This window comes from Sardina pilchardus, chromosome 14 (genome assembly GCF_963854185.1).
Source record: "Sardina pilchardus chromosome 14, fSarPil1.1, whole genome shotgun sequence".
Lineage (NCBI taxonomy): Eukaryota > Metazoa > Chordata > Actinopteri > Clupeiformes > Clupeidae > Sardina > Sardina pilchardus.
The window spans coordinates 4,522,146-4,547,351 of record NC_085007.1 but is presented as its reverse complement, the minus strand read 5'-3'; the positions used below and the strand labels follow the sequence as shown (position 1 = coordinate 4,547,351).

Here is a 25,206-nt window from a genome sequence, read left to right as displayed (position 1 = left end):
GAGACACAATAGTATGCAGACAGGCAAGTTGATTCATGCGTATAGTGGCTTATTTTTTTTATTTTTTTTTCACAAATCGTGACATAGAGAGGGGAGCACCATCAGAACTGCTTATGCATAAAGCCCAGGATTTTGTGCGCCTCTGGTTCAGAGTAGTTGTAGCCCAACTCCAAAACCAATCTACAATACACAAGTGAGATACCAGAAGAACAGGCAGAGTCAAATCGCACCAAACAGGCTACATAAGCAAATGTGATGTTCAATATACTTGGCATTTCATGTGCTGTATGTAGTTGCTATTTATTTAGGACAATTTTGAAAAAATATCTGAATGTATAAAATGTTAGACAAATGCGCACGCACACACACACACACACACACACACACACACACACACACACACACACACCAACTGATCCGGAGCTCATTTGTTATCATCAGTAGGCAATATTTTGAACACTGTGCTACTGTAGCCTGATTGCCATCGACTTGAAAGGCTCTGTGAGACTTTAGTCTGACCAAGAGCCTGTGCTACACGGTTTCTCCAAGCGCTTGGTTGACCCGCCTTCTTTAAGTGCCTTGATTTGCTATTGGTCGATGTCAGAAAGCGGTTTGCCGAGTTTAAGCCAATAACAACACTCTTTCCTCTGCCTTGAACACGCCTCTAACCAGAGCCGTTGGAGCTGCTCAAAGTTGATTGGTTCTCGACCAAAGGGGGCAGTTCCGCAGATTTGGGGAATTCAGAAATCCTTTCCGATTAGCAGTTGACCAGACCAGCGACAGCAACGCCGAAGGTGTTACATCACTGGGAGGGCGTGCCAGGCCTACTGTAGACCACCACACTTTAGTCTTGCACTTTGGTTTTAAATGTGCTATACAAATAAATTTTACTTACTTACTTACTTGCTGAGGCATCACCGCAATATACTACTGATACAGGTATGATGCCATTTAGAGTAGATTTATGGACAAATATGGTCTTCAATTTACTTGAAATGGTCTAATATGAACATGTTACGACTTCTCAGAAAGTTTGATATGTATGCATATATGTAAGGGATAACGGCCGACGAGGTGACCGGTTCGATGGAAATAATGGCTAGGTGGAGGTCTAGAACTCCGGCGACGTGCGAAGCACGGAGACGGAGTTACCTCCGCCGTGCCATTATTTCCATCGAACCGGTCGACCTCGAAGGCCGTTATCCCGCTTATCTCCCGTTTGTATTCATAACTTGTATATTTAGAACATAGTTTTATTCCACCGTTGCGTCCGTTAACATCGCTAAAACTGTCTTGACTGTGGGACTACTTTCCGCCACATATCAACTTTCTACTTGCAGGACAAAACTGCCGTTACTAGTTCTAAATGGATGGTTGCTATGGCCAAAAGCCAGTCGTTAGTTCTAAATGGCTGGTTGCTACGGCCAAAAGCCAGTCGTTAGTTCTATCTCTGCCGTTGTCAAGCGGGCATTTCCCAGGATTCTGATTAACTTTAACTTTGAAAGATCGCTACTTTTATAGCCTACATGGCATCCAACTAGCTACAATCCACCTCCGTCATATGCTACAATGTTACTATGGTTCTGCACGTCTGTATTTCAGCTTGGATGCAACGTGACAGTTCATTTAAACTTCGCAACGAGTTTGGCGAATTAATATTCAAGTGTGATACGGGAACTACTTCGAAGGTAGCAGGTTATACGAAGTTAATGGCCACCCCATTAGCCAATCAGAGAAGAGAATTCCATTGTTGAGGGAGATAAACATACATATACTGTATATGATGAACATAACCTAAAACCAATTATTTTTCTCTCAGAGAAACAGAGTTGTCAAGCAAATACAGAAACTGAATAATGGAGCAGATGAGAATTTGCCTCCAGGTCCTGCTTGTGGTCATTGGAGCAATATTAGTAGCACACCTACTACAAAGACTTAAAGGAGGAGACCATATTGAAAAGGAAGACAAGCGTGTAGTGGTGGGAATCGATCTGGGCACCACCTACTCTTGGTAAACTCTATTCAGAACTTGGAGATTCAAGACTTACATTCCGTGAAGACACGTGCTAGCTCACCTTTTTCCCACTTTGTTTCAGTGTCGGAGTCTTTAAAGATGGCCGTGTGGAAATCATTGCCAACGACCAGGGCAACAGGATCACCCCTTCCTGTGTGGCCTTCACTGCTGAGGGAGAGCGTCTCATTGGTGATGCTGCTAAGATCCAGCTGACCTCCAACCCCGAGAACACCGTTTTCAATGCTAAAAGATTTATCGGCCGCACCTGGAATCATTCTTCTGTGCAGCAGGACATCACATACCTTCCCTTCAAGGTGACCATCTGTCTGAAATTATTGTGGCATAGCCTTAGCTATAAACAATTCAACCCAAATTTACGAAAAACTTGGGACATAGAAATATTAAGCAAAATCAAAATGGTTTGATATTCAAATCATCTGAACCATACATTTGATGAAGAATGGTGCATCAAACATCATCAGTTGTTGAGTAGAGGAAAATGTAGTGTTTTGGAAATGTGTGTTAATTTTGAATTTGATGATGGCAGGGCAAGAAAAGGCTGCAAAAGTGGACTTCCGCTAAAGACAAAACAAGGAGGTGATAATTATATTTATTGGCAACATGATCGTGAATATAAATGAGCATCACAGATGGGTAGAATATTATCAGTAAAGAGCTGGAGAGCTGAGTTAACACGCCCTATAGTCATGTCCCAGTGGTGTAATGCCAGGCTCAGTCTAGCTACGTCAAGCTAGGACCCTTTCGTGCACATACTCAAAGCTGGTGAGCTGTGAGCAAGTGCTAAAGCAAAACCAACTTGGCCTAGGCTACTGCACGTCCCCTACTGTATGTTCCCCTCTTGTTGTGTCACTTAATTTCAATACAAACTGAGACAGCGGATTCCTATGGAAACTCAAGCACCCACGCAATAAATAGCTTTGTAGCAAAAATGTCATTTTACCATGACTCGAAGAGTGTTGTAAACCTGAAACCGAAACTTAACCGGTGGAATAGGCGAACCACCGGGCCAGCAATAAACTCAGATGTTTCAGGAGGTAAAAGCCCCGGTAAGAACCAAACCAGATTCTGTTCAAATATACACTATGGCTACTGAAAAATGTAACGTTCACTTATCAAATGTTATTTTGGTGTTTTAAAAAGCATCATTGTTTTAGAATTTCGAACGAAAGGGGCGGTAGGCTAATTGGTGCTTTTACGATAATGTATAAAATGATCTGCCTTCGGGGATTTGTGGAACTATTACCTACAACCCTTTGGAGGTGAATAAAGAATGTAAAACTAGTTATAGTCGTCAGGCCAACACCAGGAAATGTGCTTAGAAAACACTTTTGATGGCATTCTCTGTTAAAAGTTGGGAACCATGCTAGTGCAAGTTATTAGAGGGCTCTGAGGTTCCAGAATCCAGTTGTTGCCAAAATCATATTCATAATTTAAGGTCAAATTTGAAGGTCAAAAGGTCAAAAACAATAGATTTTATGGTTTGTCTTTTTGGGTGGGTCTATGTTCATGGCATTCTTTGTTATAAGTTGGCAGCCATGCTAGAAGTTATTAGAGGGCTCTGAGGTTCCAGAATCCAGTGGTTGCCAAAATCATATTTATAATTTAAAGAGTCACTTCACCCCATAACTCCACCCACTTCACATTTCTGAAAACGGCTCTCAAAATGGGCGAGACGTTCTGAAATTTGAAGAGAGAGTGCAGCACTGTTGCAACCAATCAACCATGGTGATTTCGTGTCAATCTGGGAATGAGTGCTGCAGACATGGCTTATCACAGGTAGGCTAATCAGGGCAGCAGGTGTTGGGGCGTTTCAGTCCTAATTTGTAACGACCCGGTGACGTAGTGTCGGACTAGAAGTGCAGGACAACGTCAGCATTCCAATAGTATTTTGGACCAACATGTCATGGCATGTTTTCAAACGGTAGTATGCGCCAGAGAGCAATATCTCCAATACAAAATCAGACGAAATGTTACTTTTGTCGAGAAACACGATTTTTGTCAATATTAACCCTGGTAATAGTACAGTTCACCACTTATGAGTATTTTCAATCAATCAACAGCTCAAAAAACCTATTTTAGGGTGCAGTGACCCTTTAAGGTCAACTTTGAAGGTCAAAAGGTTAAAAACAATAGATTTCATGGTTTGTCTTTTGGGGGGGCTCTATTTTCATGGCATTTTTTTTTTTATTGTTTTTTAAGTTAGCAAACATGCTAGAAGTTATTAGTAGGGTCTGAGGTTCCAGAATCCAGTGGTTGCCAAAATCATATTTATAATTTAAGGTCAAATTTGAAGTAGTCGTCAGGCCAAGACCCTTTAAAAACACTTTTGGTGGCATCTTTTTATTAAAAGTTGGCAACTATGCCAGAAGTTATCAGCATGGATTAAGATTTCAGAATTACTCTTTGCTAACATGGAACTTGACCTTTAAGGTTAAATATTGAGGTCAAAAAGTCAATCGAGGTCAAATTTCAGGTTTTCTCTATATTGTGATGTACGTTCATAAAATGTAAGATTTTTAAAATAAATATGAGATATTTAGTACATGAGGGATGGAAATTTCAAATATTTATAACTAATTTGGACATATAGGATGTTTATGCCCATTACTCCTTTATGGTATAAATGACAAAAATGTTTTCTAGAGTAAACTGTATATTGCTAATGAATAACAAGAATGCATGTTAAGAGATTGCTCCCTTTTTGTAATATTTGTCATGTTGCACTTATTGTTGCTGTATTACCAATAGGCTGTGTCGTCCTGATCATAATCCACCCCTGCATTGTTAAGACATCTATCCGCGTCACAACCGCATGCAGGCTGTCCATTCTTAAAGGAACACTTCACCGTTTTTTTTCATATTAAACTACATGTACATTATTCCCTTAAAGGGATATTCCGCCATTTTGGGGATTTTCCACCTCCCCTCGAGCAAAACAATTGATATTTACCCTTTTCCCGTTCATCCAGCCATTCTGTGAGTCTGGTGATACAATTTTTAGCTTCAGCCTAGCATAGATCATTGAATCGGATTAGACCATTAGCATCTCGCCTGCTAGCATCATGGTTAAAAGTGACTAAGATTTCCGGTAATTTTCCCATTTAAAACATGTCTCTTCTCAAGTTAGAAAGTGCAATAAGACCAACTGAAAATGAAACCTGGCGTTTTTCTTGGCTGATTTGACATGGAACTACACTCTCATCTGGCGTAATAATCAAGGGAAGTTGCAAACGTACCATGGGCGCAGTGATATCACAAACTACTTCTGCTTGTTGCCTATGGGGACTATTTTCAGATGCTGCGTCATATCACTGCACCCATGGTACGTTTTGCAACTTCCTTTTTTCGTAACATTTCTATTGCCTTTTTGCCTTTCTGAAACAAGTCAGTCATGTCTAGCCCCCAAGATGTGCATGGTGCTTTGTGCAATGTCACCTTGAGGCCCATCCCGTCTAACACCATGTAACCGTTCTGGGGTGCGTTTCTAGAAGAGTTAGCAACGGCGTTGTTAAACCACCGTGGTGCGACGCAACTTGCGATCAAACAACGACAGTGTTACACCTGTTTCCAGAAAGCATCGTACTTGTGTCGCAATTCGCTACCTCCGGTGTTCGAACACCGTTGTTCCAACAACGTTGTTGAGGATGCAACGGCACATTTCATTGGTGGAAAAAGTGTCAACGTATAATACCCCACCCACTAGAAATTCTCTGTCACTGGATGCCTATCACTTGTCTTTTATAGATCCTCCTTTCCTTCCTCGATCCTCGTCCTCACTGAATGATGGGGCGGCAACAATGGGATAGAGGACCGAGGATCGAGGAGGGATGTTGAGAGGCACCCTCTATGTGTCGACGTGTCTAATTTAAACCCAAAGTGATTCATGCTGGCATTATCATTGCTATCAGGAAAAAACGTAAACCTATGCAAGCACATAGCTGCTTAAGCTGTCCAATAGGCTATATGTATTTGTGTGAAATATCTAAAAAATATATGTACAAAATATATATGGCCTAGACTAATTACAAATTATCACAATACTAAATCAGTGTCTGGTGGTTCAGCTGTTGCATGTCAGTACATTGCGCGCGCGGCCCAAGTTCGCATCTTACCTCTCCATGTCACTTTTGAGTAAGAGCAGGAATACCACACACAACAATAGGTTAGACCCTAAATATATTTAATTTAGGGCGATTAAAAAAATTTATCTAATTAATTAGAGGCTTTGTAATTAATTAATCGAAATTAATCGCATTTTAATTGTATATAAATATATGACCTGAGAACAGTGAGAAGTATTTTTTTTTCACATGGATTTTTAGTATAGCCTACTATTGGATAATGACTGAATACATAGGCCTAAGCTTAAGCAACAAAAATATTGTTTATTAATAAGTCCAACAGACCAGTGCAATTTTTGCCATAAAGTGCAGCAATACCATATTTAGAAATAGTACATTTTCAGAAATTCATGTAGCCTATAGATAGGTAGACCTTCTGTAAACTATAATACTGTGATATCCTGTTAATTGTGTCACCTGTTACCTTGAGTTGAGTTCATGAAATTGTTACTGGGAGGCGGAGTTTACGTGTGTGCGTGTGTGCTTGTATGCGGTTCTGAGTGTGAAGTTTCTTTTAGGTCTATGAAAGTTGGACATGGAATTAGGTGCGGTGGATTACTGTTATAAGCGTGAGTTGTGGCTGTAACAGCAACTCGGTTGCTATTTGTTTAATAAATAAAGCTCAGAGGTTTCCCTCAAGTGGAGTATCACTTTGTCCACGCTAGCAGCTAGCTGCTTTATGTTTTGCACTGAGGTGATACCTGCGGTGATACGTCCTTGTTGCATAGGTTGCACACAACCATGCTCTTATCTACGCTTCCATCCGTTCGTTTTTTGTAACAACATTTCCCATCCACGGGGCCAACCAACGCGGTCACATCAGCTTCTTTGTTCATGTTCACTGTGCCACTGTGGTTTGTTTTGTCTGAACCGAACGCCTTACTTGGTGCTCCAGTATAATCGGTCCGTCTGAAACTCATCCAGTGAGAAACGTTCCGCGGTGCAAAAATAAATAGGCATACGATTAAAATGCGTCAATTTTTTTAACGCATTAATGTTTGTGTAATTAATTAATCGTAATTAACGCGCTAAAGTCCCGGCCCTAATTTAATTGCTTTACATCGAGTGGCCAGGAACACAACATCAGTTTAATAGTTCCACGACATTACTTATTAGGGTTATTTCCATGTTTCACTAGTCAGAAACAAAAGCATGTGTGATGCATACGGAAAAAGAACCTACGATGTTGTGATGATAAGCCACCTGCCTTAACCACTATACTAATGAACGGTGTGCTTGACCCGAGGGTTTGTAAATCATAACAGTAGCCTACCAAAATGCAAACCAACACGCAAATGAACGCAAGGTAACACAAGTAGCAAGAATGAGCCCAACGGTATTTTAATTTATATTAGCCTACAGCATAGCGCAATCATTGAGTCACGAGAAAAACAACAACTTAGTGATTTTTGGTTGGGCGCTTGTGATTTTTGGTTAGGCGCTCCTGACACTGACGACATCACCAAACGGAACTCCCAAGGTACGACAGAGGTGCGACTGCCCAGGGGCAGTCGTTCAAACGACCAAACTTTGCGTCCTTGTTTGCGATTGAGAGTTTGAACTACCTTTTCTAGAAACACCAAATCTACGAACGACGGAGCGAACTCCCAAGGTTGCGACGCAAGTTAGCATACGACACTTTCTAGAAACGCACCCCTGGGTGGTGCAAGTACACAGTCCAACATGACTTCTTCCCAAATGAGGAGACGGTCTTGCAAACAGTTAGGGCATGGAAGCCGAGTACATTATCCACAACTACCTGAGGTAGACTCTCATTGATAAGGTGTACTGGGTAGCACTCATGAGTGAGACCTCCAAGGAACATGAGTGCTCCCCAGTACACCTTATCAATGAGAGTTACATGGTGTTGGTCGGGATGGGCCTCAAGGTACATGGCACATGTTGGTGAACATGGTACATTAAAAGGTAGAAAATTATGATCTTTCTGATAGATCTCTGTTTCTCGAAGTCATCGAGCACCGTTGTTTGGGGGCATGTTCAAGAGTACTTGTGACCTCAAGAAGTGTGATCTGTGTGAAAAAGTGCCAGCATTCTCCTTTAAATCTCATTCATGAAATGGTAATATTGTGAATCCTACCACATATATCCATTCTTACAGGTGTTTGAGAAAAACAGGAAACCCCACATTGCTCTTAAAGTTCGTAGCCAGATGAGGAGTTTTACACCAGAAGAGATCTCTGCCATGGTTCTCTCTAAGATGAAGGAAACCGCTGAGGCATATCTGGGAAAGAAGGTAGTGAGCTACAGTACCACTAGCAAAAAGAATAAAATAAAAATAAGTTAAACAAATATATTCTAATATTCTGCTACTGTAAATGTGACAAACTGTTTCAAGGTCACCCATGCCGTGGTCACTGTTCCTGCTTACTTCAATGATGCCCAGCGTCATGCCACCAAGGATGCTGGAACCATCGCCGGCCTGACTGTGATGAGGATCATAAACGAGCCGTAAGTATAGCAGCCAAGAGCAGCTGGATCTACATGTGTGTAATGTTCAGCTGGACATGTTCTAAGAGGTAAACATGTATTTGAAGAGTTCAGATGCAAAAGCAGGCGGATCTAGACAGATTTAGAGGCTTTTTCATCTGAACCCTTCATTTTAAACCCCCAGAACAGCTGCTGCTATTGCTTATGGTTTGACCCAGAAGCGTGGGGAGAGAAACATCCTGGTGCTTGACCTTGGTGGTGGTTCCCTTGATGTGTCCCTCCTGACTATTGACAGAGGTCATGTTATGGTCAGAGCCACAAACGGAAACACCAGCTTGGGTGGAGAAGACTTTGACCAGCGCGTCATTGAGCACTTCATCAAGCTATGCAAGAAGAAGACTGGCAAAGATGTTCGCAAAGACAAGCGTGCTGTTGAGAAGCTGCGTCGTGAGGTTGAGAGAGCCAAGCGAGTTCTGTCTTCCCAACATCAAGTACGTTTTGAGATTGAGTCTTTCTTTGAGGGTAAAGACTTGTCCGAGATCCTGACCCGTGCCAAGTTTGAGGAGCTAAACAGGGTGAGTAGAGAGAGAATTAAAATTGTACAACATGATAGTTTTGTAGATCATACATATTGTGCATGTTTCTGAGTATTCTGCTGTGCTACATTGTGCTGTTACCTGCATTGCAAACAAACATAAACATCAAAACGCTTGATGCACGCATGCGCACACACACACACACACACACACACACACACACACACTCACACACAAGCTAACACTATCACTTACTCAGATGCTTATGTTTCTTTTTGGAAATGGTGCTTGTATGATGTTCTTATCAAATCATGAAAATACTGTATATGAATTTGATGACAGCAACCAGTCTCAGAAAAGTTGGGACAGGGGCATGTTTGCCCATGTGTTGCTTCATCTCCTCACAAAATGCTGTAAATGTTTAGAAATATTTGATGAGAATGATCAAATGAATGATTCTTGTGTGGTATACAGTAGAATGTCAGCTGCTCAAAAGTCTGAGGTCCTCTATCATGTTTTTCCATTCCATGATCCACCCAGTTTGACCGGGTCAAGTCAAGTCAAGTCAAGTCAAAATCAGGGCTGGACTGGGACCAAAAAACGGCCCGGGCATTTTTGGCCATAGTGGCCCACCATGATAATTTACACGATAAAACATATGTGCACATTGTTTTGCTTGTAAAACATATTTAAGTAAACCGCAGTAGCCTGCATGGAAGCGAGTAGACTAGCCTACCCTTGCTAAAAAAAATATTAATTATTATTATACTCTCTCTCTCTCTCTCTCTCACACACACACACACACACACACACACACACACACACACACTGTTAGGATAGGTTAGATCACATGGTAGGGCAAGCACTAGGCGCGTTCAAGTTGGCTGCGCAGCACAAAAACTGCGCAGCACAAGATGCACGTGGTTAAAAATCTGTCCACGATGGTCTAGATGGGCGTGTTTTCGACTCAGCAGTCGGTATCACATGGCCTCAACTTATCGCGGGAGCAAGGCGTGGCCAGGCGGCTGCTCCGCAAAAGAGCAGCCGGTCTGGAGGTACTGCGGAGAGCAGCGGAGCCTAGACCCTGCCTTCATGACGTCAGGTCTTTGCCCTAATTGGCTTTTACATCCCTGACGTGTGTGCAGGTGTTTAGATGCCTCCCCATATCCACAACAGTCCGTGCGGGTCCGTGCCTCGTGATTCGTCACATGGTCAAGTCTAGCCAAGTCTACACTACGGGAAGTAGAGAGTGTACAACTTCATAGCAGCGTTTGCATCCCCGCCCCTGCTGCCACCGGCAGCTCTCGTTGCTGCAAAAGGTCATTTGGAGTTGAACTTGAACACGGCTACTGACTTACAGGCGGGGCTTCAGTGATGTCACTACCTGTGGCTAATGAGTAAAGACACCTGCACTGATTTAGTCAGGGGGCCAATTCTGAAAAGGGCTTCCGTTAAGACTTTTGCGGACATGTTTTGGTACAAGCGGTCAACCTATTTTTTTAGTTAGAAGACCCCCATAGGTAAGATATTATGGTGGTTGTCAAGCAAAATGTTTTTTTTTTTTTACTTGTGCAAGCAATTTCAGGCCAATTTTTTGGTTTCCTGCTCAACATGACATGCCAACGATAAATGTTGAATATCTCCACAACCACAAGGACCATATAGATAAAAATGGTATGGAATGAAAGCTAACACTCGTGGGATGTCTGCTGACGTGTCAGAATTAACATTTATTGTACAGTATAAGAGACAACAGACCTAGAACATGAAAAAAACAATCTCCGCCTAAAGAGAACCAGTTTTCAAAGTGAATATCAGATTGGAAACATAACATAGCATTCCAAAACCTCTATCAATCAGTACCCCTATATATGGGAATGAGTCATGCCAAGTTTAAAGCTTGTAGGGAGAGACAGTGCACTGCTGCACATGTTGTAATACTATAATGTTATGGCGAAAATGTAGAACTGTAGATGGTGGTCTATGGTGCTATTTGACTTCATTAATGTACCAGGTTGTGACAAATTGTGTTTAATGGACATATCACTATAGTTATCAATTCTACCCAAACATAACTGCTCTCTCAGTTCTTTAGGATTAGAGGTTAGTAACTAGTTAGTAGTAATAGTCGTATGGCAAAGACATTTTTCCCCATCCAAGCAGTGGTGCTCGGGTATAGGCAGCCAACAGAAAAAGGCACATGAAGGATGGCATGCTTTCCCCCCAGCTTTTAACCACAGAGGTCAGGTGCTTGGAGCTTGGTGAGTACAGGTCAGGTGCTTGGAGTTGACGATATGTGGATGTGAGGAAAGTAGAAGTCAGTGCAGTACCAGGCAGTGTCGATGTCCCTGACCAGGACTCAGACTGAGCACATGGTCCCTGGGTACCTTCTGTTGGCTGCCTACCTGAACACCACTGCTTGACTGCACTGTAAAACCCGGGAAGTTAACTTAAGTGTATATAAGTCATTCAGCTGAGTTATTTATATGTGTGTAGTTTGTGTTGGGATAACTTTAAGGAGTCAAGTAAACTACTGTATACTCATTTTATTCACCTAATTTCAACTTGAGTAAAATACAGTCATGGCTGAAAGTGTTGGCACCCATGTTAAAGTTGACTAAAAAGAGGAATATAAAATCATCTTTTGGAAATTGATCTTAATGCCTTAAGTAATAAAAGTAGAACATATCCAACCTTTAAGAACACCAACTTTCTATGTGAATGAATAATGTATCATAAATAAATAAATGTATTGGCACCCCTATGTAACCCTATGGGAATTTAACACAAATAGGGGCAGGCAGATTTTTAAAGGCCACTTATTTCATTGATCCAGGATACTATGCATCCTGATAAAGTTCCCTTGACCTTTGGAACTAAAATAGCCCCACATCATCACACACCCTTCACAATAACTAGAGATTGGCATGGTGTTTTGTTCAGTTGGCCTATTAGCTGGTTTGATTTGCATTGAGCTCAATGAGCATCAAACAGGCTAATAGGCTAACTGAACAAAACTGAACAAAACACCATGCCAATCTCTAGGTATGGTGAAGGGTGTGTGATGATGTGGGGCAATTTTAGTTCTAAAGACCAATGGAACTTTATCAGGATGCATAGTATCCTGGATCCATGAAATAAGTGGCCTTTAAAAATAAAAATCTGCCTGCCTCTATGGGAGTTGAGAACATAGGGTTAACATAGGGGTGCCAATACGTATGACCCCAGTCTTTTAAGGAAGAACATTTATTTATTCATGATACATTATTCATTGCATGGGGTGCCAACACTTTCAGCCATGACTGTATATGCCACTCATTTCAATTAAGTAATCATGGCAAGAAGTATATTCACAATAAGAAATGGCTGACCACACATTACATTTCCCAGAATGTCACTGTCCATAGTATTCTTAACACATTAGCACATATTAATCTTGACTGAAATTGAATCTTAAATGCAATAGTTAAACTATATTTACGGCTATACTATAGCTGTTATGTTATTGTGTTATTTACATTGACACCACACACCATCAAGCAGATGACTATCCATAACAGACTTGGCCTGTGGGCTGATTTTAAAATCTTAGATCACTTGTAATGCTTCTGACAGACGTAATGATAATCTGAAGATACAGTATATCATGACGGCCAGTACTGCCATGGTGATAAATATTATGTTTCACAATTACCATCATTCTGCAGTAATCCTATTCATTTAATAGAAATTTAAACCTATAAAAAAAATCCTGAAATCTTTACTCCTGAAGCTCATATCCTGTCCATAAGAGGGGTAATATAGTTACTCAATGTAAACATGCATAATGTGTCTGTATCTCCCCAAGAGACAATACAGACAGACAATAGGAGGCTCAATCACACCATTGGGATACTCAACTTTGTGATACTTTCAAGTGACTATAGGTCAAAGTCAAATTGGGAAACGCAATCAACTTTGCATTAGGCCAAGAAAAAGTGAACTTCAAAATGTTCTTTATATTTAGTTTAGTTTATTGGTTTTGTTTGACAGGGACCATGCATAGAATAACTTCTATACCAGGGTTAGCTAAATAGCTAATTTGCACCTGTAGTCCCTGGGATATTTTGAGAATGGGCTTCTCCTTAATGGTATATCTGACCATATTCTGAAAATCATCAACACAATATTTTTGCCCATCACCTGGTAAACAGTAAGAAGCCACAATTAACAGCTAAGAAATACTTATTAAAAAATCAAAGAAGCATTTACCCATAATCCATAGAAAATGATAGCTCACACATTGAGTACATTGCATTTTTTTGTGTGTAGGCCTACAGTACATAATTCTTACTTGTCAATGTCATGATAATTCACTCAAGTTGTTATCAGGTGAATAAAATTAGTGTAGTTTACTTGACTCCTTTAAGTTATCCCAACACAAAATGCAATACTGTACAATATACTAATAACCAATCCAGTTGAATGACTTATTTACACTCAAATTAAATGAGTTGCCAAACTCAAATGTCAAGGCATCCGGTTTACTCAAATAATTTCAGATAGGGTAGCTTCCCAGGCTTTACAGTACTCAAATAATTTGAGTTCAGTTAACTTCCCGGGTTTTACAGGGGAAAAACATACCTTTGCCATACGACTATAACAAAGTTGTTATTGCTAACTACTAACCCCTAACCCTAAAGAAGTGAGAGAGCAGTTATGTTTGGATTGAATGAATAACTATAGTAATATGTCCATTAAATATCATTTGTCACAACCTGGTATATTAATGAAGTTAAATAGCACTATACACCACCATCTACAGTTCTACATTTTCACTGTAACATTTCAATATTATAACTTGTGCAGCATTGCATGTCTCTCCCTACAAGCTTTTAACTTTGTCTTCACAACCACCCTGATATCTTACCTATTTGTGTCTTCTAACAAAAAAAATAGGGTGACACTGACAGCTTGAACCAAAACATGTCTGCAAAAGTCTTAACGGAAGCCCTTTTCAGAATTGGCCCCCTGACACAACAGTGGCCCTTGTGGTGTGATACTCTTGTGGTATTTATTGATCATTATTTTTTAATGATCATGCTTGCACACAAGTTGGATTATATTGCACATTTGCCCAAAATTACAGTAGGTAACATGGAAGAAAAAGGAAGCACTTTGGGGGAAAAATCCGCTTTTTCCATTTTTAAGAATATAGTGTTAAAATGGACAAAATAACATTTTCTAAGCTGACAACCTGTCTAGAACTCATGTTGAGGGGTTAAATATCAATACTGGATAGGTTGTATGCTTGTACCAAAAAGTGTCCGACAAAGTTTTAATATCAGTTTTGGCCCCCTGACTAATTGGGGGGTGATTGGTTTTTGGGTTAGGCCTGCAGCAGAGGCCTGGGAACATGTGTCTGTTTGCCACAGAAGACAAAGGCAAACTGAATCCCCTCATTTTTGAGTTAAAGTATTTTGGATTATGTTTTACCACCAACAAAGAAAACTGAACAAGGGATCTGATGCTTGCGCTGGCCATAGACTATCATAGAGCCACCGGGCCGTGGGAGCCACAGGTAAGTGACCTCTCACTGGGCTCTGCCAAGCTGACACGCACACACACATCCACATGCTAGGATACACTTCCACGCATTTCCATCATATAGGGCTAGTGGATAGAGTTAGCTGTGGTGGGGTTGAACTTTACTTTAGGTTGCGACTTGCGGGAGGCTTTTTACTGATAATACCCTAGACAATAAAGAGCTGGCCTCGCCGTTTCGTAACACACACACACACACACACACACCTTGATACTATTTAGAGAAGATGTATAGGCTACACATCCCAAAACATTGTCATTGTTAATTCCATGGGCTATCACCATTCCTGTTTCATTCCATGCGTCTGATTGCATGTCTGTGTGAATGGGTGTCTGCTTGTCTGCGCAAAGAAATTTGATAGTTTGCTTGTTGTACTGCGTCAAGATTGACAACAATTTCGACCAATCGTGACTGTCTTAAGATTTCAGAAGGTTGATGGCGAGCCAACAACTCGTTAATTTGATGGGTATCGCAATTCAAATGCTGCAAGAGGGGTAGGCCTACACAGAAACCACACAAAAAGACGCGCTCACACTATAAAACGTTGTTTTGCTTAACTGGGTGCCTAATCCTACATAGTAGGCAGGTTACATCTAAAAGAAGCAAGGGGAAGCAGCAGTCGCAGATTTCAAACTTTTAATTGTTCGTTGTGCGCCCAAAAAATGCAGCCAACATTTTGGCTACTTCTTACCTGGCTCACAGTAGCTATTCTGGCCTCCTCCTCAATCTGTCCCTGCTGGGTCACGTCTCTCACCTCTTCCTCCTCCTCCGAATCAATTTGAATAGCTACTCCTTCCTGTGTAACTACTCTGTTGCACACTCGCATGTGCCTCTCTGAAGCCTGTACACTCGGTGATGCTTCTGCACTGCTGCTATGTCGACAGCCCTGTTTGAACTTGTGGTGGCAAACATTTCTGTAATTTTAGCACATTTTGCTGCATCCACTTGTAGGCTTTTGCCTTTTTTCTCGCAACTTCTGTGCGCCCCCCTTGCGCTTTTGTGGTTTGTCTTTGTACATTTTCATATACGGACGGTCTCAAACTCCGGTCGAACTCCAGTCAAGAGGGAGATGAGGCCGGGAGGGAGACAGGGAGGGGCCTGAGATGTCATTGGACTAGCCCAATGTCCATTAAGGCAGTCAACCAATGGGCCGCGATTCGCTACCGTTGCGGCCGTACGCTACATAAGCCTAATTTTTTAATTATTATTATTAGTAAATTATGACAGCCTCGGCCCAAATATATGCGTCGGCCCACCGGGCATTGGCCAGTCCATGCCTGAGTCAAGTCAAGTCAAGTCACGTTTATTTATAAAGCACAGTTTTGTAAGCTCAAACCCAAAGTGCTGCACATGCAGATATCAAGACATGCTGGACGGAGCAGCGTGAATCACTAGCGTACCCGTGCACAGACATTTAAGACAGGAAACAAACAGATGAACAAACGAAGACGTAACAAAGAATTATATCATATTCATAATTTACTGCAGTTATAAATAGCAGCCTGTCATCGGGAGTGGTTCCTGTTAATTTTAAACAGGCCGTTGTCCAACCCTTGTTAAAGAAACCTGGACTGGACTCCACTGTTTTGGCTATATTTAGGCCTATTTCCAAATTGCCCTTCACTTCTATTCCCAGCTCATGGATTTTATAAATGAACAAAATATTAGTAAGACTTTCCAATCCGGTTTTAAAACTTTACACAGCATCATGAATCAGCACTTTTAAGAGTTTTTGATGACATCTATTTAACTACTGACTCTGGTCACTGTGTTGTACTTTTACTTTTGGATTTGACTGCAGCTTTTGAGACAGTGGATCATGACATCCTGATTGCTCGTTTGGAGCAGTGGGTGGGCATTTGTGGCACACCACTAGAATGGTTCAGGTCCTACTTATCCCAGCGAACCTTCTGTGTTAGCCTTGCTGACTCTGTGTCCTCCACCGCTCCCCTGTCACAGGAGGTGCCACAGGGCTCTGTGCTTGGCCCTCTCTTATTTTCCCTCTATCTACTCCCATTTGGTTAAATTCTCAGGAAGCATGGTATCTCTTTTCATTGCTATGCAGATGACAGTCAGATCTATGTCCCTCTTATAAAGGCAGACTCTGACTGTGTTAAGCCATTGCTAGAGTGTTTACATGACATTAAGACCTGGATGTCCCTTAACTTTTACATTTCAATGAAAAGAAGACAGAAGTCATGGTCTTTAGTGGCACTTCTGTGACCCCCCTGGTTGATCTGGGCTACCTAGCACAGTATCGCAGGCCAGTCATTAAAAATCTGGGGGTAAAGGTGGACACTGACCTTAAATTTGATACCCAGATTAAAGCTGTGGTGAAGTCCAGCTTTTTTTCAATTAAAATCAAAATAACGTTATGCTTAAAGCGACTGATTTCGCTTTGAAGAGTCACATATGTGCAGAATTCACTTTGCCATTGTTTTCCTGAAATATTCACACCAGGTCTTCCCTGAAAAAGAGGTCGCCTAGAAGGTCATATATGTTGCTCAAAACCTGTGTACATCATTCAGAATTGATTTAGCCTTTCCAGATGTGCAAGATGTCCTCCATACAATATGGGTTTACAAGATTTGCAGTTTTGCAGTTTGTTTCACTGTTTTTATTTGCATTTTACTTAACATCCCAACTTTTACTGATTTGGGGTTGCAAGGTTGTCAGCAGCTGAAAGCTTTAGTAAATGTGACTGAAATTAACACAGTGCTGCCGTTTTCCCCCTTTTGCAGGATCTTTTCAGTTCCATCCTGACGCCTGTGCAGAAAGCTCTGGAAGATTCTGACCTGAAAAAATCTGACATCGATGAGATCGTGCTGGTCGGTGGCTCCACTCGTATTCCCAAGATCCGGCAGCTAGTGAAGGAATTCTTCGACGGAAAGGAGCCCTTCACAAGTATCAACCCTGAGGAGACTGTGGCCTACGGAGCAGCTTTGCAGGCTGCCCTGCTTTCTGGAGAGGAGGGTATAGGTATGTAGTCTATTTCACATACGTTATTTACCTATTCACTTGAGATGATGCAGCCAGGTATGTGGCCTATAATGCATCACTGAAAGGTTTGATGTGACTTAAAGAGCAATCGAATCCTCCTCAGGGTCATTTCGTCCACCTCCAGTGTCTGTACACAATCCTGGTTAGATGGAACACTTATAGTATAAGCCTAATGCATATTAAATGTGTGTGTCCGAGGGATTTAAGTGACACTGTTTAGCTTGGCAAGTTTAATTTTAAAGCAACACCATGTAGTTTTTCAACCTTAATAATACGTTTCCAAGATCCTTGTGATGGTACATCGATTTACAATAGGTTGAATGACACGTCTGCCATTTTTACTGGCACTACGGAACTTTGGGTTTCGAGTGGGAACCCGAGCACAAAAAGAACTACAAAATTCGACTAGGCCTACTTTACAGCACACACTTCCCCCACCACTTCCTCAAATTCAGTGATGGCCGAAGCAGCAAGGAAACCGAAAGTGTTATGATACAAGTGTAAACTTTGTACAGCCTGATTAGATGTGGAAGTAGCGATTTATGATGAAGCCCCTTTTAGGAGAAAAAACAGTCAGAAGTAGCCTAAGCCTATGCAGGCTCGGCGCCAGGGGGGGGGGGCATAGGGGTCCAGGCCCCCCCAAACAGGTCTCTGTGCCCCCCCAAACAGAGTGCTCTGTAGTAGATATTTTGCAGTATTTTGCCCCCTCCCCCCAACAGGTGCCCCCCCCGTCGATGCTCATAGCTCCCCCACTCGTTGCTCTCTGGCTCCGAGCCTGAGCCTATGTCTAAACTGTGTACACATTTGGTAGGGCTAGCCTACGTTCTTGAAATAATATTTTAGGCTAACAAATGACATGTTTGTTATTTACTTTTCTGGTGAAAGTGTCTTGCCATGGGCTATATTCAAAATGTCTCTGTATCTTTGAGATTTGAGCATAGGGGTAGGCCTATCTATGAACTTTTTGGGAAATGTGCAATATCATTGGAGTGTTCTCTTCTTAAATTGGAGTTATTGATTACTATGTCTGCCGTGCCCACTGTAATTCCATTCTGTTGTCCTCTGTTGTCTATGTGGTATGCGTGAATTGGTGTTTTGTTTTTATGATAAGCAGTTGTATGCAGCACTGTAATGCCCAAGACAAATTTCCCTTCTGGGACAAAGTTCATCTTGTCATCTTATCTTATCTTATAATGCAAATCGACTTTTGTACTTTGCAGATAGCTGCATATTATAATATTGATATATGCCATTACTGTAGGCTACCTTCCACACAAACAGTTGAATTATCCATTCTGTGAACAGTAGCCTATACTGTTATGACACTGCCATATAAACACAAGCTAGGCGATCTTTTGGCGTTTGAAAAAAATAAAACCCATGAAATTATATTCATATGATATGTTGAAATGTATGCCACTGTACCTGGGATAGACACGCAACGCAGGCAGTCTTTTGCCCAAGACGTGAGAACTCCTTCTGCAGAGTTCGGCTTGTCAACAAATGCACGTGTATCCCCTGTGGGGTAGGCTATCCTAGCTCAGTAGGTTAGCGTTGCTCAAATATGATGTCTTACGAAAGTGGCTCTGTCTTACAGGGGAGCTACACCAGACGCGTAACTGAAGCGCTCCGTTAGCGACGCGTAAAATCCATTTTAGAAGATGGGTCTATTTTTTTCGAATGTACGCGCCACTGTTGCGTCTGATGTAGCTACTTCCATTGACTACAGTGATAATTAACTGCTGCGACCGGCTGCAACATACGCGTCGCTAACGGAGCGCTTCAGTTACGCGTCTGGTGTAGCTCCCCTGTTAGCGTTGCTCTATCAAGAGAGTTTTTGCTGTCTCTGAGGAACACCTACCGGAGGACATCAGGTGCAAGCCAGGTTTTGACAGACCCGGTCGAAGGAAAAGAGGCAGGCGAGGTGGAATTAGACAGCGACTCCAGCGTCGGGTTAACAAACCACCGCTCCCCACCATGATACTGAGTAACGTCAGATCTCTCTGTAATAAAATGGATGAGCTAAGTCGTCACTGCCATGAATTCAGAGAGGCAAGCATCATGGTCTTAATGGAGTCATGTAGGGATATACCAAACAACCTGATCCAGCTGGACGGTTTCTCTTGTGTGCGGGCGGACAGAGTGGCGACATCTGTAAGACCAGGGGTGGGGGCATTTGTGTTTAAATGTGAAGGACACTTGGTGTAATCAGATCACAATCAGAGAGAAACGATTTGTGACCCGGACATTGAGGTACTTTGTTTGACAATGCGTCCCTATTATTTATCCAGAGAATTTGGGAGCGTCTCAATTTGCGCTGCCTGTGCCCCCAGGGGTAAAGGCTGGTGTGGCGGCGAACCGCCTGGCAGATTGTGTGCATATAGCCAACTTCAGAGAACTCCAGGAGCCCCGATGTTCATACTCGGGGACTTTAATCATTGCCGCCTTGAACAAGCTCTCCCTGGATTTTACCAGTATGTGAAAAGTGGCACGCGAAATAAAGTTTTGGACAAATGCTATGGAAATATTAAAGGCGCATATAAAGCCAAGACGCTCTCCCCCATCTTCAATTCCGACCATGCTGCTGTATATCTTGTGCCGACCTATAAGACGGAGCTAAAATCATCCAAACCCCAACGAAAAACTGTGTTGCAGTGGACTGAGGACGGCATAGAGACTTTGAGACAGTGTTTTTCAAAATTTAGAGGGAGGGTACCATGTTCAATTTTTTTTTTCTTTGGATGTATTAGGTATATTAAGATAATGGTTTGGCTAAGTTTAAATGGTTACTCTTTAGGTGGTAAAATTTTGAAGCAAATCTGAGATAGTCAAGCAGAAGGCATTTGTTGAATTGAGGCGGAATGACCCATAATTTAAATACAATGGACAATGATTTTGCACAAACATGCCAGTTTTCAAATGTGCATAGGAGTGCTCTTTTCAGGGTACCCAAAGACGCTTTACAAAGACAAAGAACAAGAAGGATACAAAAGGACAATACAGTACATACAATACAGACATGTATACAAACAAATACGCAAAAAGAACAATACAAAGAGTAGAAGAGGGGGTGGAGAAAAAAAAAGAAATTTGTCAGGTGTTGTAAGTGATGTTGAAAAGATGGGTTTTGAGGTGATTTTTGAAGGATGGTAGTGAGTCAGCATTGTGGATGGCCAGGGCGGGGATGGAATTCCAGAGGGTAGGGGCGGCGATGGCAAAGGCTCCGTCCCCTATGGTGCGATATTTGGTCCTGGTGGTGAGGGTGTTGGCAGCAGAGGAACATGTTCGGTGGGGGTGAATGGGGCAGTGGAGGAGATCTGTCAGGTATGATGGGGCACGGTTGTTTAGGGCTTTGTAAGTGGTGAGAAGGATCTAGCTATGTATGCATTGTTTTACAGGAAGCCAGTGAAGTTGACGGAGGATGGGCGTGATGTGTTCTCTGGAGGGGGAATGAGTGAGCAGTCGGGCGGCGGAGTTTTGGACATATTGCAGTTTTTGAAGAACAGTGGAGGGGAGACCATACAGGATGCTATTGCAATAGTCGAGTCTGGAGGTGATGAAGGCATGATTTAGTGTTTCAGCAGCTGAGAGGGAGAGAGTGGGTCGGAGGCGTGCTATGTTCCAGAGGTGGAAGAAGGATGTTTTGGTGACGTGGTTTATGTGTGACTTGAAGGAGAGTGCAGGGTCCATGTAGATGGCAAGGTTTCTGACCAGGGAGGAGGGAGTGACAGAGTGACCATCGATGCAGAGTGAAAAGTTCTGGGAGGTGGGGAGGGCGGATTTAAGGGGGAGTGCCCCAGACTGAGCCTATATACAATACCAGACAAAGAACGCTTTGCTTTCAGAAGACAGAGGGGAGGGGTGAAAGAATCTTTCAACAGTATTATAAAATTTATCTTTAACTGGAAAAAAACAAAATGAGTATGTATGGAAGTTTCAAGCGACTCTGACATGACTCATTGAATTGCTTCAACAGAAAGCCTGGTTCTTCTGGATGTGTGCCCCCTGACTCTTGGCATAGAGACTGCAGATACAAAGAATAATAAGGAACAAGTGATGACCAGGCTAATCCATAGGAACACCCTGGTGCCAACCGAGAAGTCCAAGATGTTCACCACTAACCAGGATAACCAGACAGTAGTTGCTATCAAGGTTTATGAAGGTATAGGGTTATTTTATTGACTACATTTTAAAGTGCTCAGCAAAGAGGCACCAACACCGACATGTTGGGCAACTATTAGATAAACAATAGATTTTCTTGAGTGGCACCAAACAAAATAGAAGTGAATCTAATGTAATCGAAAATCAAAGGCTGGGATTATACTCGCTGTTAGACCAAGCGTAAGCGTATGTGCCCGTGTGCGACCTGCTGTGTCCTGTGTACAGACTCGCTGCAGCATTATGCACCCAACTGGAGGTCTTCACTAGGGGGAGACTATAGTAACATCAGATGTGGATGTGGCCATGTGCCATTGTTTACTCTCATGATTGCCCCCAGCTTCGATGTCGATAATGCATCTTGCAGTCACCTTTTTTTGGAGTCATCACCCCCTACTTTCTTATCAGTATTGCATCTCGCGGATGCGTCATGTTCGCTTGCGATGACGTGCACGACCGACGCACCAAACGACCGCAAAATACGCGAGGCAGCCATGATGCGAACACGAGCGCGTTGTCTGCAGCAAGTCTAAACCCGGCTTAAAGCGGAGTGCGCTGTGCTTGTGTCGGTGCCAATGGGTGGAGTGCATAGATGTTTTGATTTTTTGTTTAGTGGTAGTGGAAGCATGTGATGCACCAAAAAGAGGTATGCTGACATCGCATTTGATTTTTCCCTCTTTTCTTAGGTGAGCACAACATGACCAAAGACAACAATCTGCTGGGGAGTTTTGACCTGACCGGCATTCCTCCAGCACCCCGTGGGGTCCCAGAAATAGAGGTGACCTTTGAGATTGATGTCAACGGTATCCTCCGTGTAACTGCTATAGACTTAGGAACCGGCAACAAGAACAAGATCACTATCACCAACGACCAGAACCGTCTGACCCCAAAGGACATCGAGAGGATGGTGAATGATGCTGAGCGATTCGCCGATGAAGACAAGCGGTTAAAAAAACGCGTTGATGCCCGCAACGAGCTGGAGAGCTATGCTTACTCCCTGAAGAACCAGGTGGGGGAAAAAAAAGAGCTGGGCGGCAAACTGTCCGACGATGACAAAGAAACCATCGAGAGAGCCGTGGAGGAGATGATTGATTGGATGGAGTTCTTCCCAGAGGCCGCTGCAGAAGCATTCAAGTCCAAGAAGGATGAGCTGGAGGAGGTTGTTCAGTCCATCATTGGCAAAGTCTACGGCAACACAGATAGACATCTTCCAGAGGAGGGTGAGGGTGAGCAGGATGAGAAAGACGAACTGTAGTCATGGTTCCTGCTTGCAAATCACGAACTCTGTAACTCCACATTACGGTTTTATTGATAGGATATGTTGTGTACAACATGCAACAGAATTATTAAAATTTGAGCCTTGCCTCTCGAGTTCACCTGCCAACCCTGTAAGGTTCCGTAACTTTCACGCATCCCTGAACTTGAAACCAGAGCCCGTCTCTGTTGAAACTTCCTGTGCAATCGCGAAATATGCTTGTCAATCAAAAAAAATGACGGTTCCTCCAATCATCATACAGAAGCTCGGCATCCGAGCCATCCCACTGTCCCATTCACCCCCAGAGAGGCCGGGCTTCCCTGGATATGACGATTTTGCGGCGTTTATCCAATATTCATCTAGCTTTTCCTGCACTGAGACCAGCCCACTCCGTAGTGCCATCGAAGTCCAGTGAGGCCGAGCCTCTATGGGGATTTTAATGGATCGTGTCGTCACAGCAATGCATTAGACGTGCGAAATCATGATAGATGACAGGCAAAACCTTGTTGTAAAACGAAACTATAACGATATAGCCATGAAGTTGAACACGTTTTTAGCATGTTCTAGTTGAAATATTAGGCTTGCTAATGTAGCTCATAATAGGCATTATTTCATGCAATTTTCCGTGATATTTTAGAGGAGGCTGAGCCTCCCCTGCACTCAATGAGCAATCGCCTCTGATATGAACATAAGCTTTATATTTCCATAGAGCCTCGGAAGCATAGTTTTAAAGACCAAAAGGTGTTTTCATCAATTTCAATTTTCATCCCTCTAAATTTTGTTAATTTTTAAGAGGCATTATCTCATATTAGCAGTGGCTTTGGTGGATGGTTTTACTGTTGCTGGAGAGAGGAACATCATCTGATTCAAAAACAGTTGTCGTCTAATTGGGCCACAGATAATGTGTGCCGTGCCAGGAGGGTCTTTTGGGATCCTCCTGGCATGGCACACATTATGTGTGGCCCAATTAGACGACAATTGTTTTTGAATCAGTAGATGTTCCTCTCTCCAGCAACAGTAAAACCATCCACCAAAGCCACTGCGAATATGAGATAATGCTTCTTAAAAATGACCGAAATTTAGAGAGATGAAAATTCTGATTTCAGTGGTGTAGATAACCCCCTAGTGCACCTTTTGGTCTTTAAAACTATGCTATCTAGGCTCTATGGAAATATATAGGTTCCTATCTTTATCAGGATAATCAGTGTAGCCATTGCAATTTCAGACATTTTCAGCCAAGAATTGTTGGATTTGAACTCCATAACGAAAAGGGAGGGTTTTAATTATATGGCTGTTCATAGTTCCACATACTAATCACACATACAAAGTATGAGCCGATTTGGCCGACCCCCATCTTCCGACCTCTGCCTGGTTTTCTCATGCAATGACTTTTAAATCCTATAGAAAATCTGTAGATTGACTTGAAGAGAGCAGTTCATCGCCGTTCCCCTCAGAATTTGACTGAATTTGAACAATTCTGCAAGGAAGATTGGGCAAATATTCCCCAATCTAGGTGTGCAAAGCTAATAACAGATTGATGGCTGTAATGAAAGCAAAAGGAAGCTCTACACAAAGTAGTAAATCGGGGCATGATGACTTTTCCAACCCTGTTATTCTAGTTTTTCCCTTTTTCATTAATTTTCAGAACTGTTGTCTTTTTATTCATTATTTTGATGTTGTACAGCTCAATTTGTAAATAAAACTGGAAAAAGATTTTTTTTAAAAATGGGTTTTTATTTCAGGCTGTAAGACAAAAAAGTTACTATGTCAAAGGGGTATGATTACTTTCTATAGGCACTGTATATAATAAGTAAGTAATATAATAACTAGATGTATATATTAGTATATCCAGTTTTAGGGTCTGGGCTGTTTGCTTTTTGATGCTTGCTGTACATATTCCCTTACAAAAAAATAACTGCAGTTTTTTCGAGGTACAACTGTAAATATTTCCCCCAAATATTCAGAATATACTCAGAAATCTGCAGTTTGACACTTGAAGTATTGCAGTTACTTTTTTTAAGGGTAGGAGGCAACTTGCTCAAGACATAGCCACTGAACTGGCTCCCCTG

General features: G+C 42.2%; 1 protein-coding gene across 1 annotated transcript; it reads left to right on the top strand.

The window, feature by feature from the left end:
- Window positions 1–1,256: 1,256 nt before the first annotated feature.
- Window positions 1,257–23,958, top strand: LOC134100329 (endoplasmic reticulum chaperone BiP-like). The gene is made up of 8 exons (XM_062553458.1): window positions 1,257–2,011; window positions 2,097–2,328; window positions 8,276–8,410; window positions 8,513–8,625; window positions 8,789–9,179; window positions 17,466–17,703; window positions 21,701–21,886; window positions 22,569–23,958. The coding sequence occupies exons 1-8, from the start codon at window positions 1,857–1,859 to the stop codon at window positions 23,135–23,137; spliced, it is 2,019 nt and encodes a 672-aa protein (XP_062409442.1). The 5' UTR covers window positions 1,257–1,856; the 3' UTR covers window positions 23,138–23,958.
- The last annotated feature ends 1,248 nt before the right edge of the window (window positions 23,959–25,206 follow it).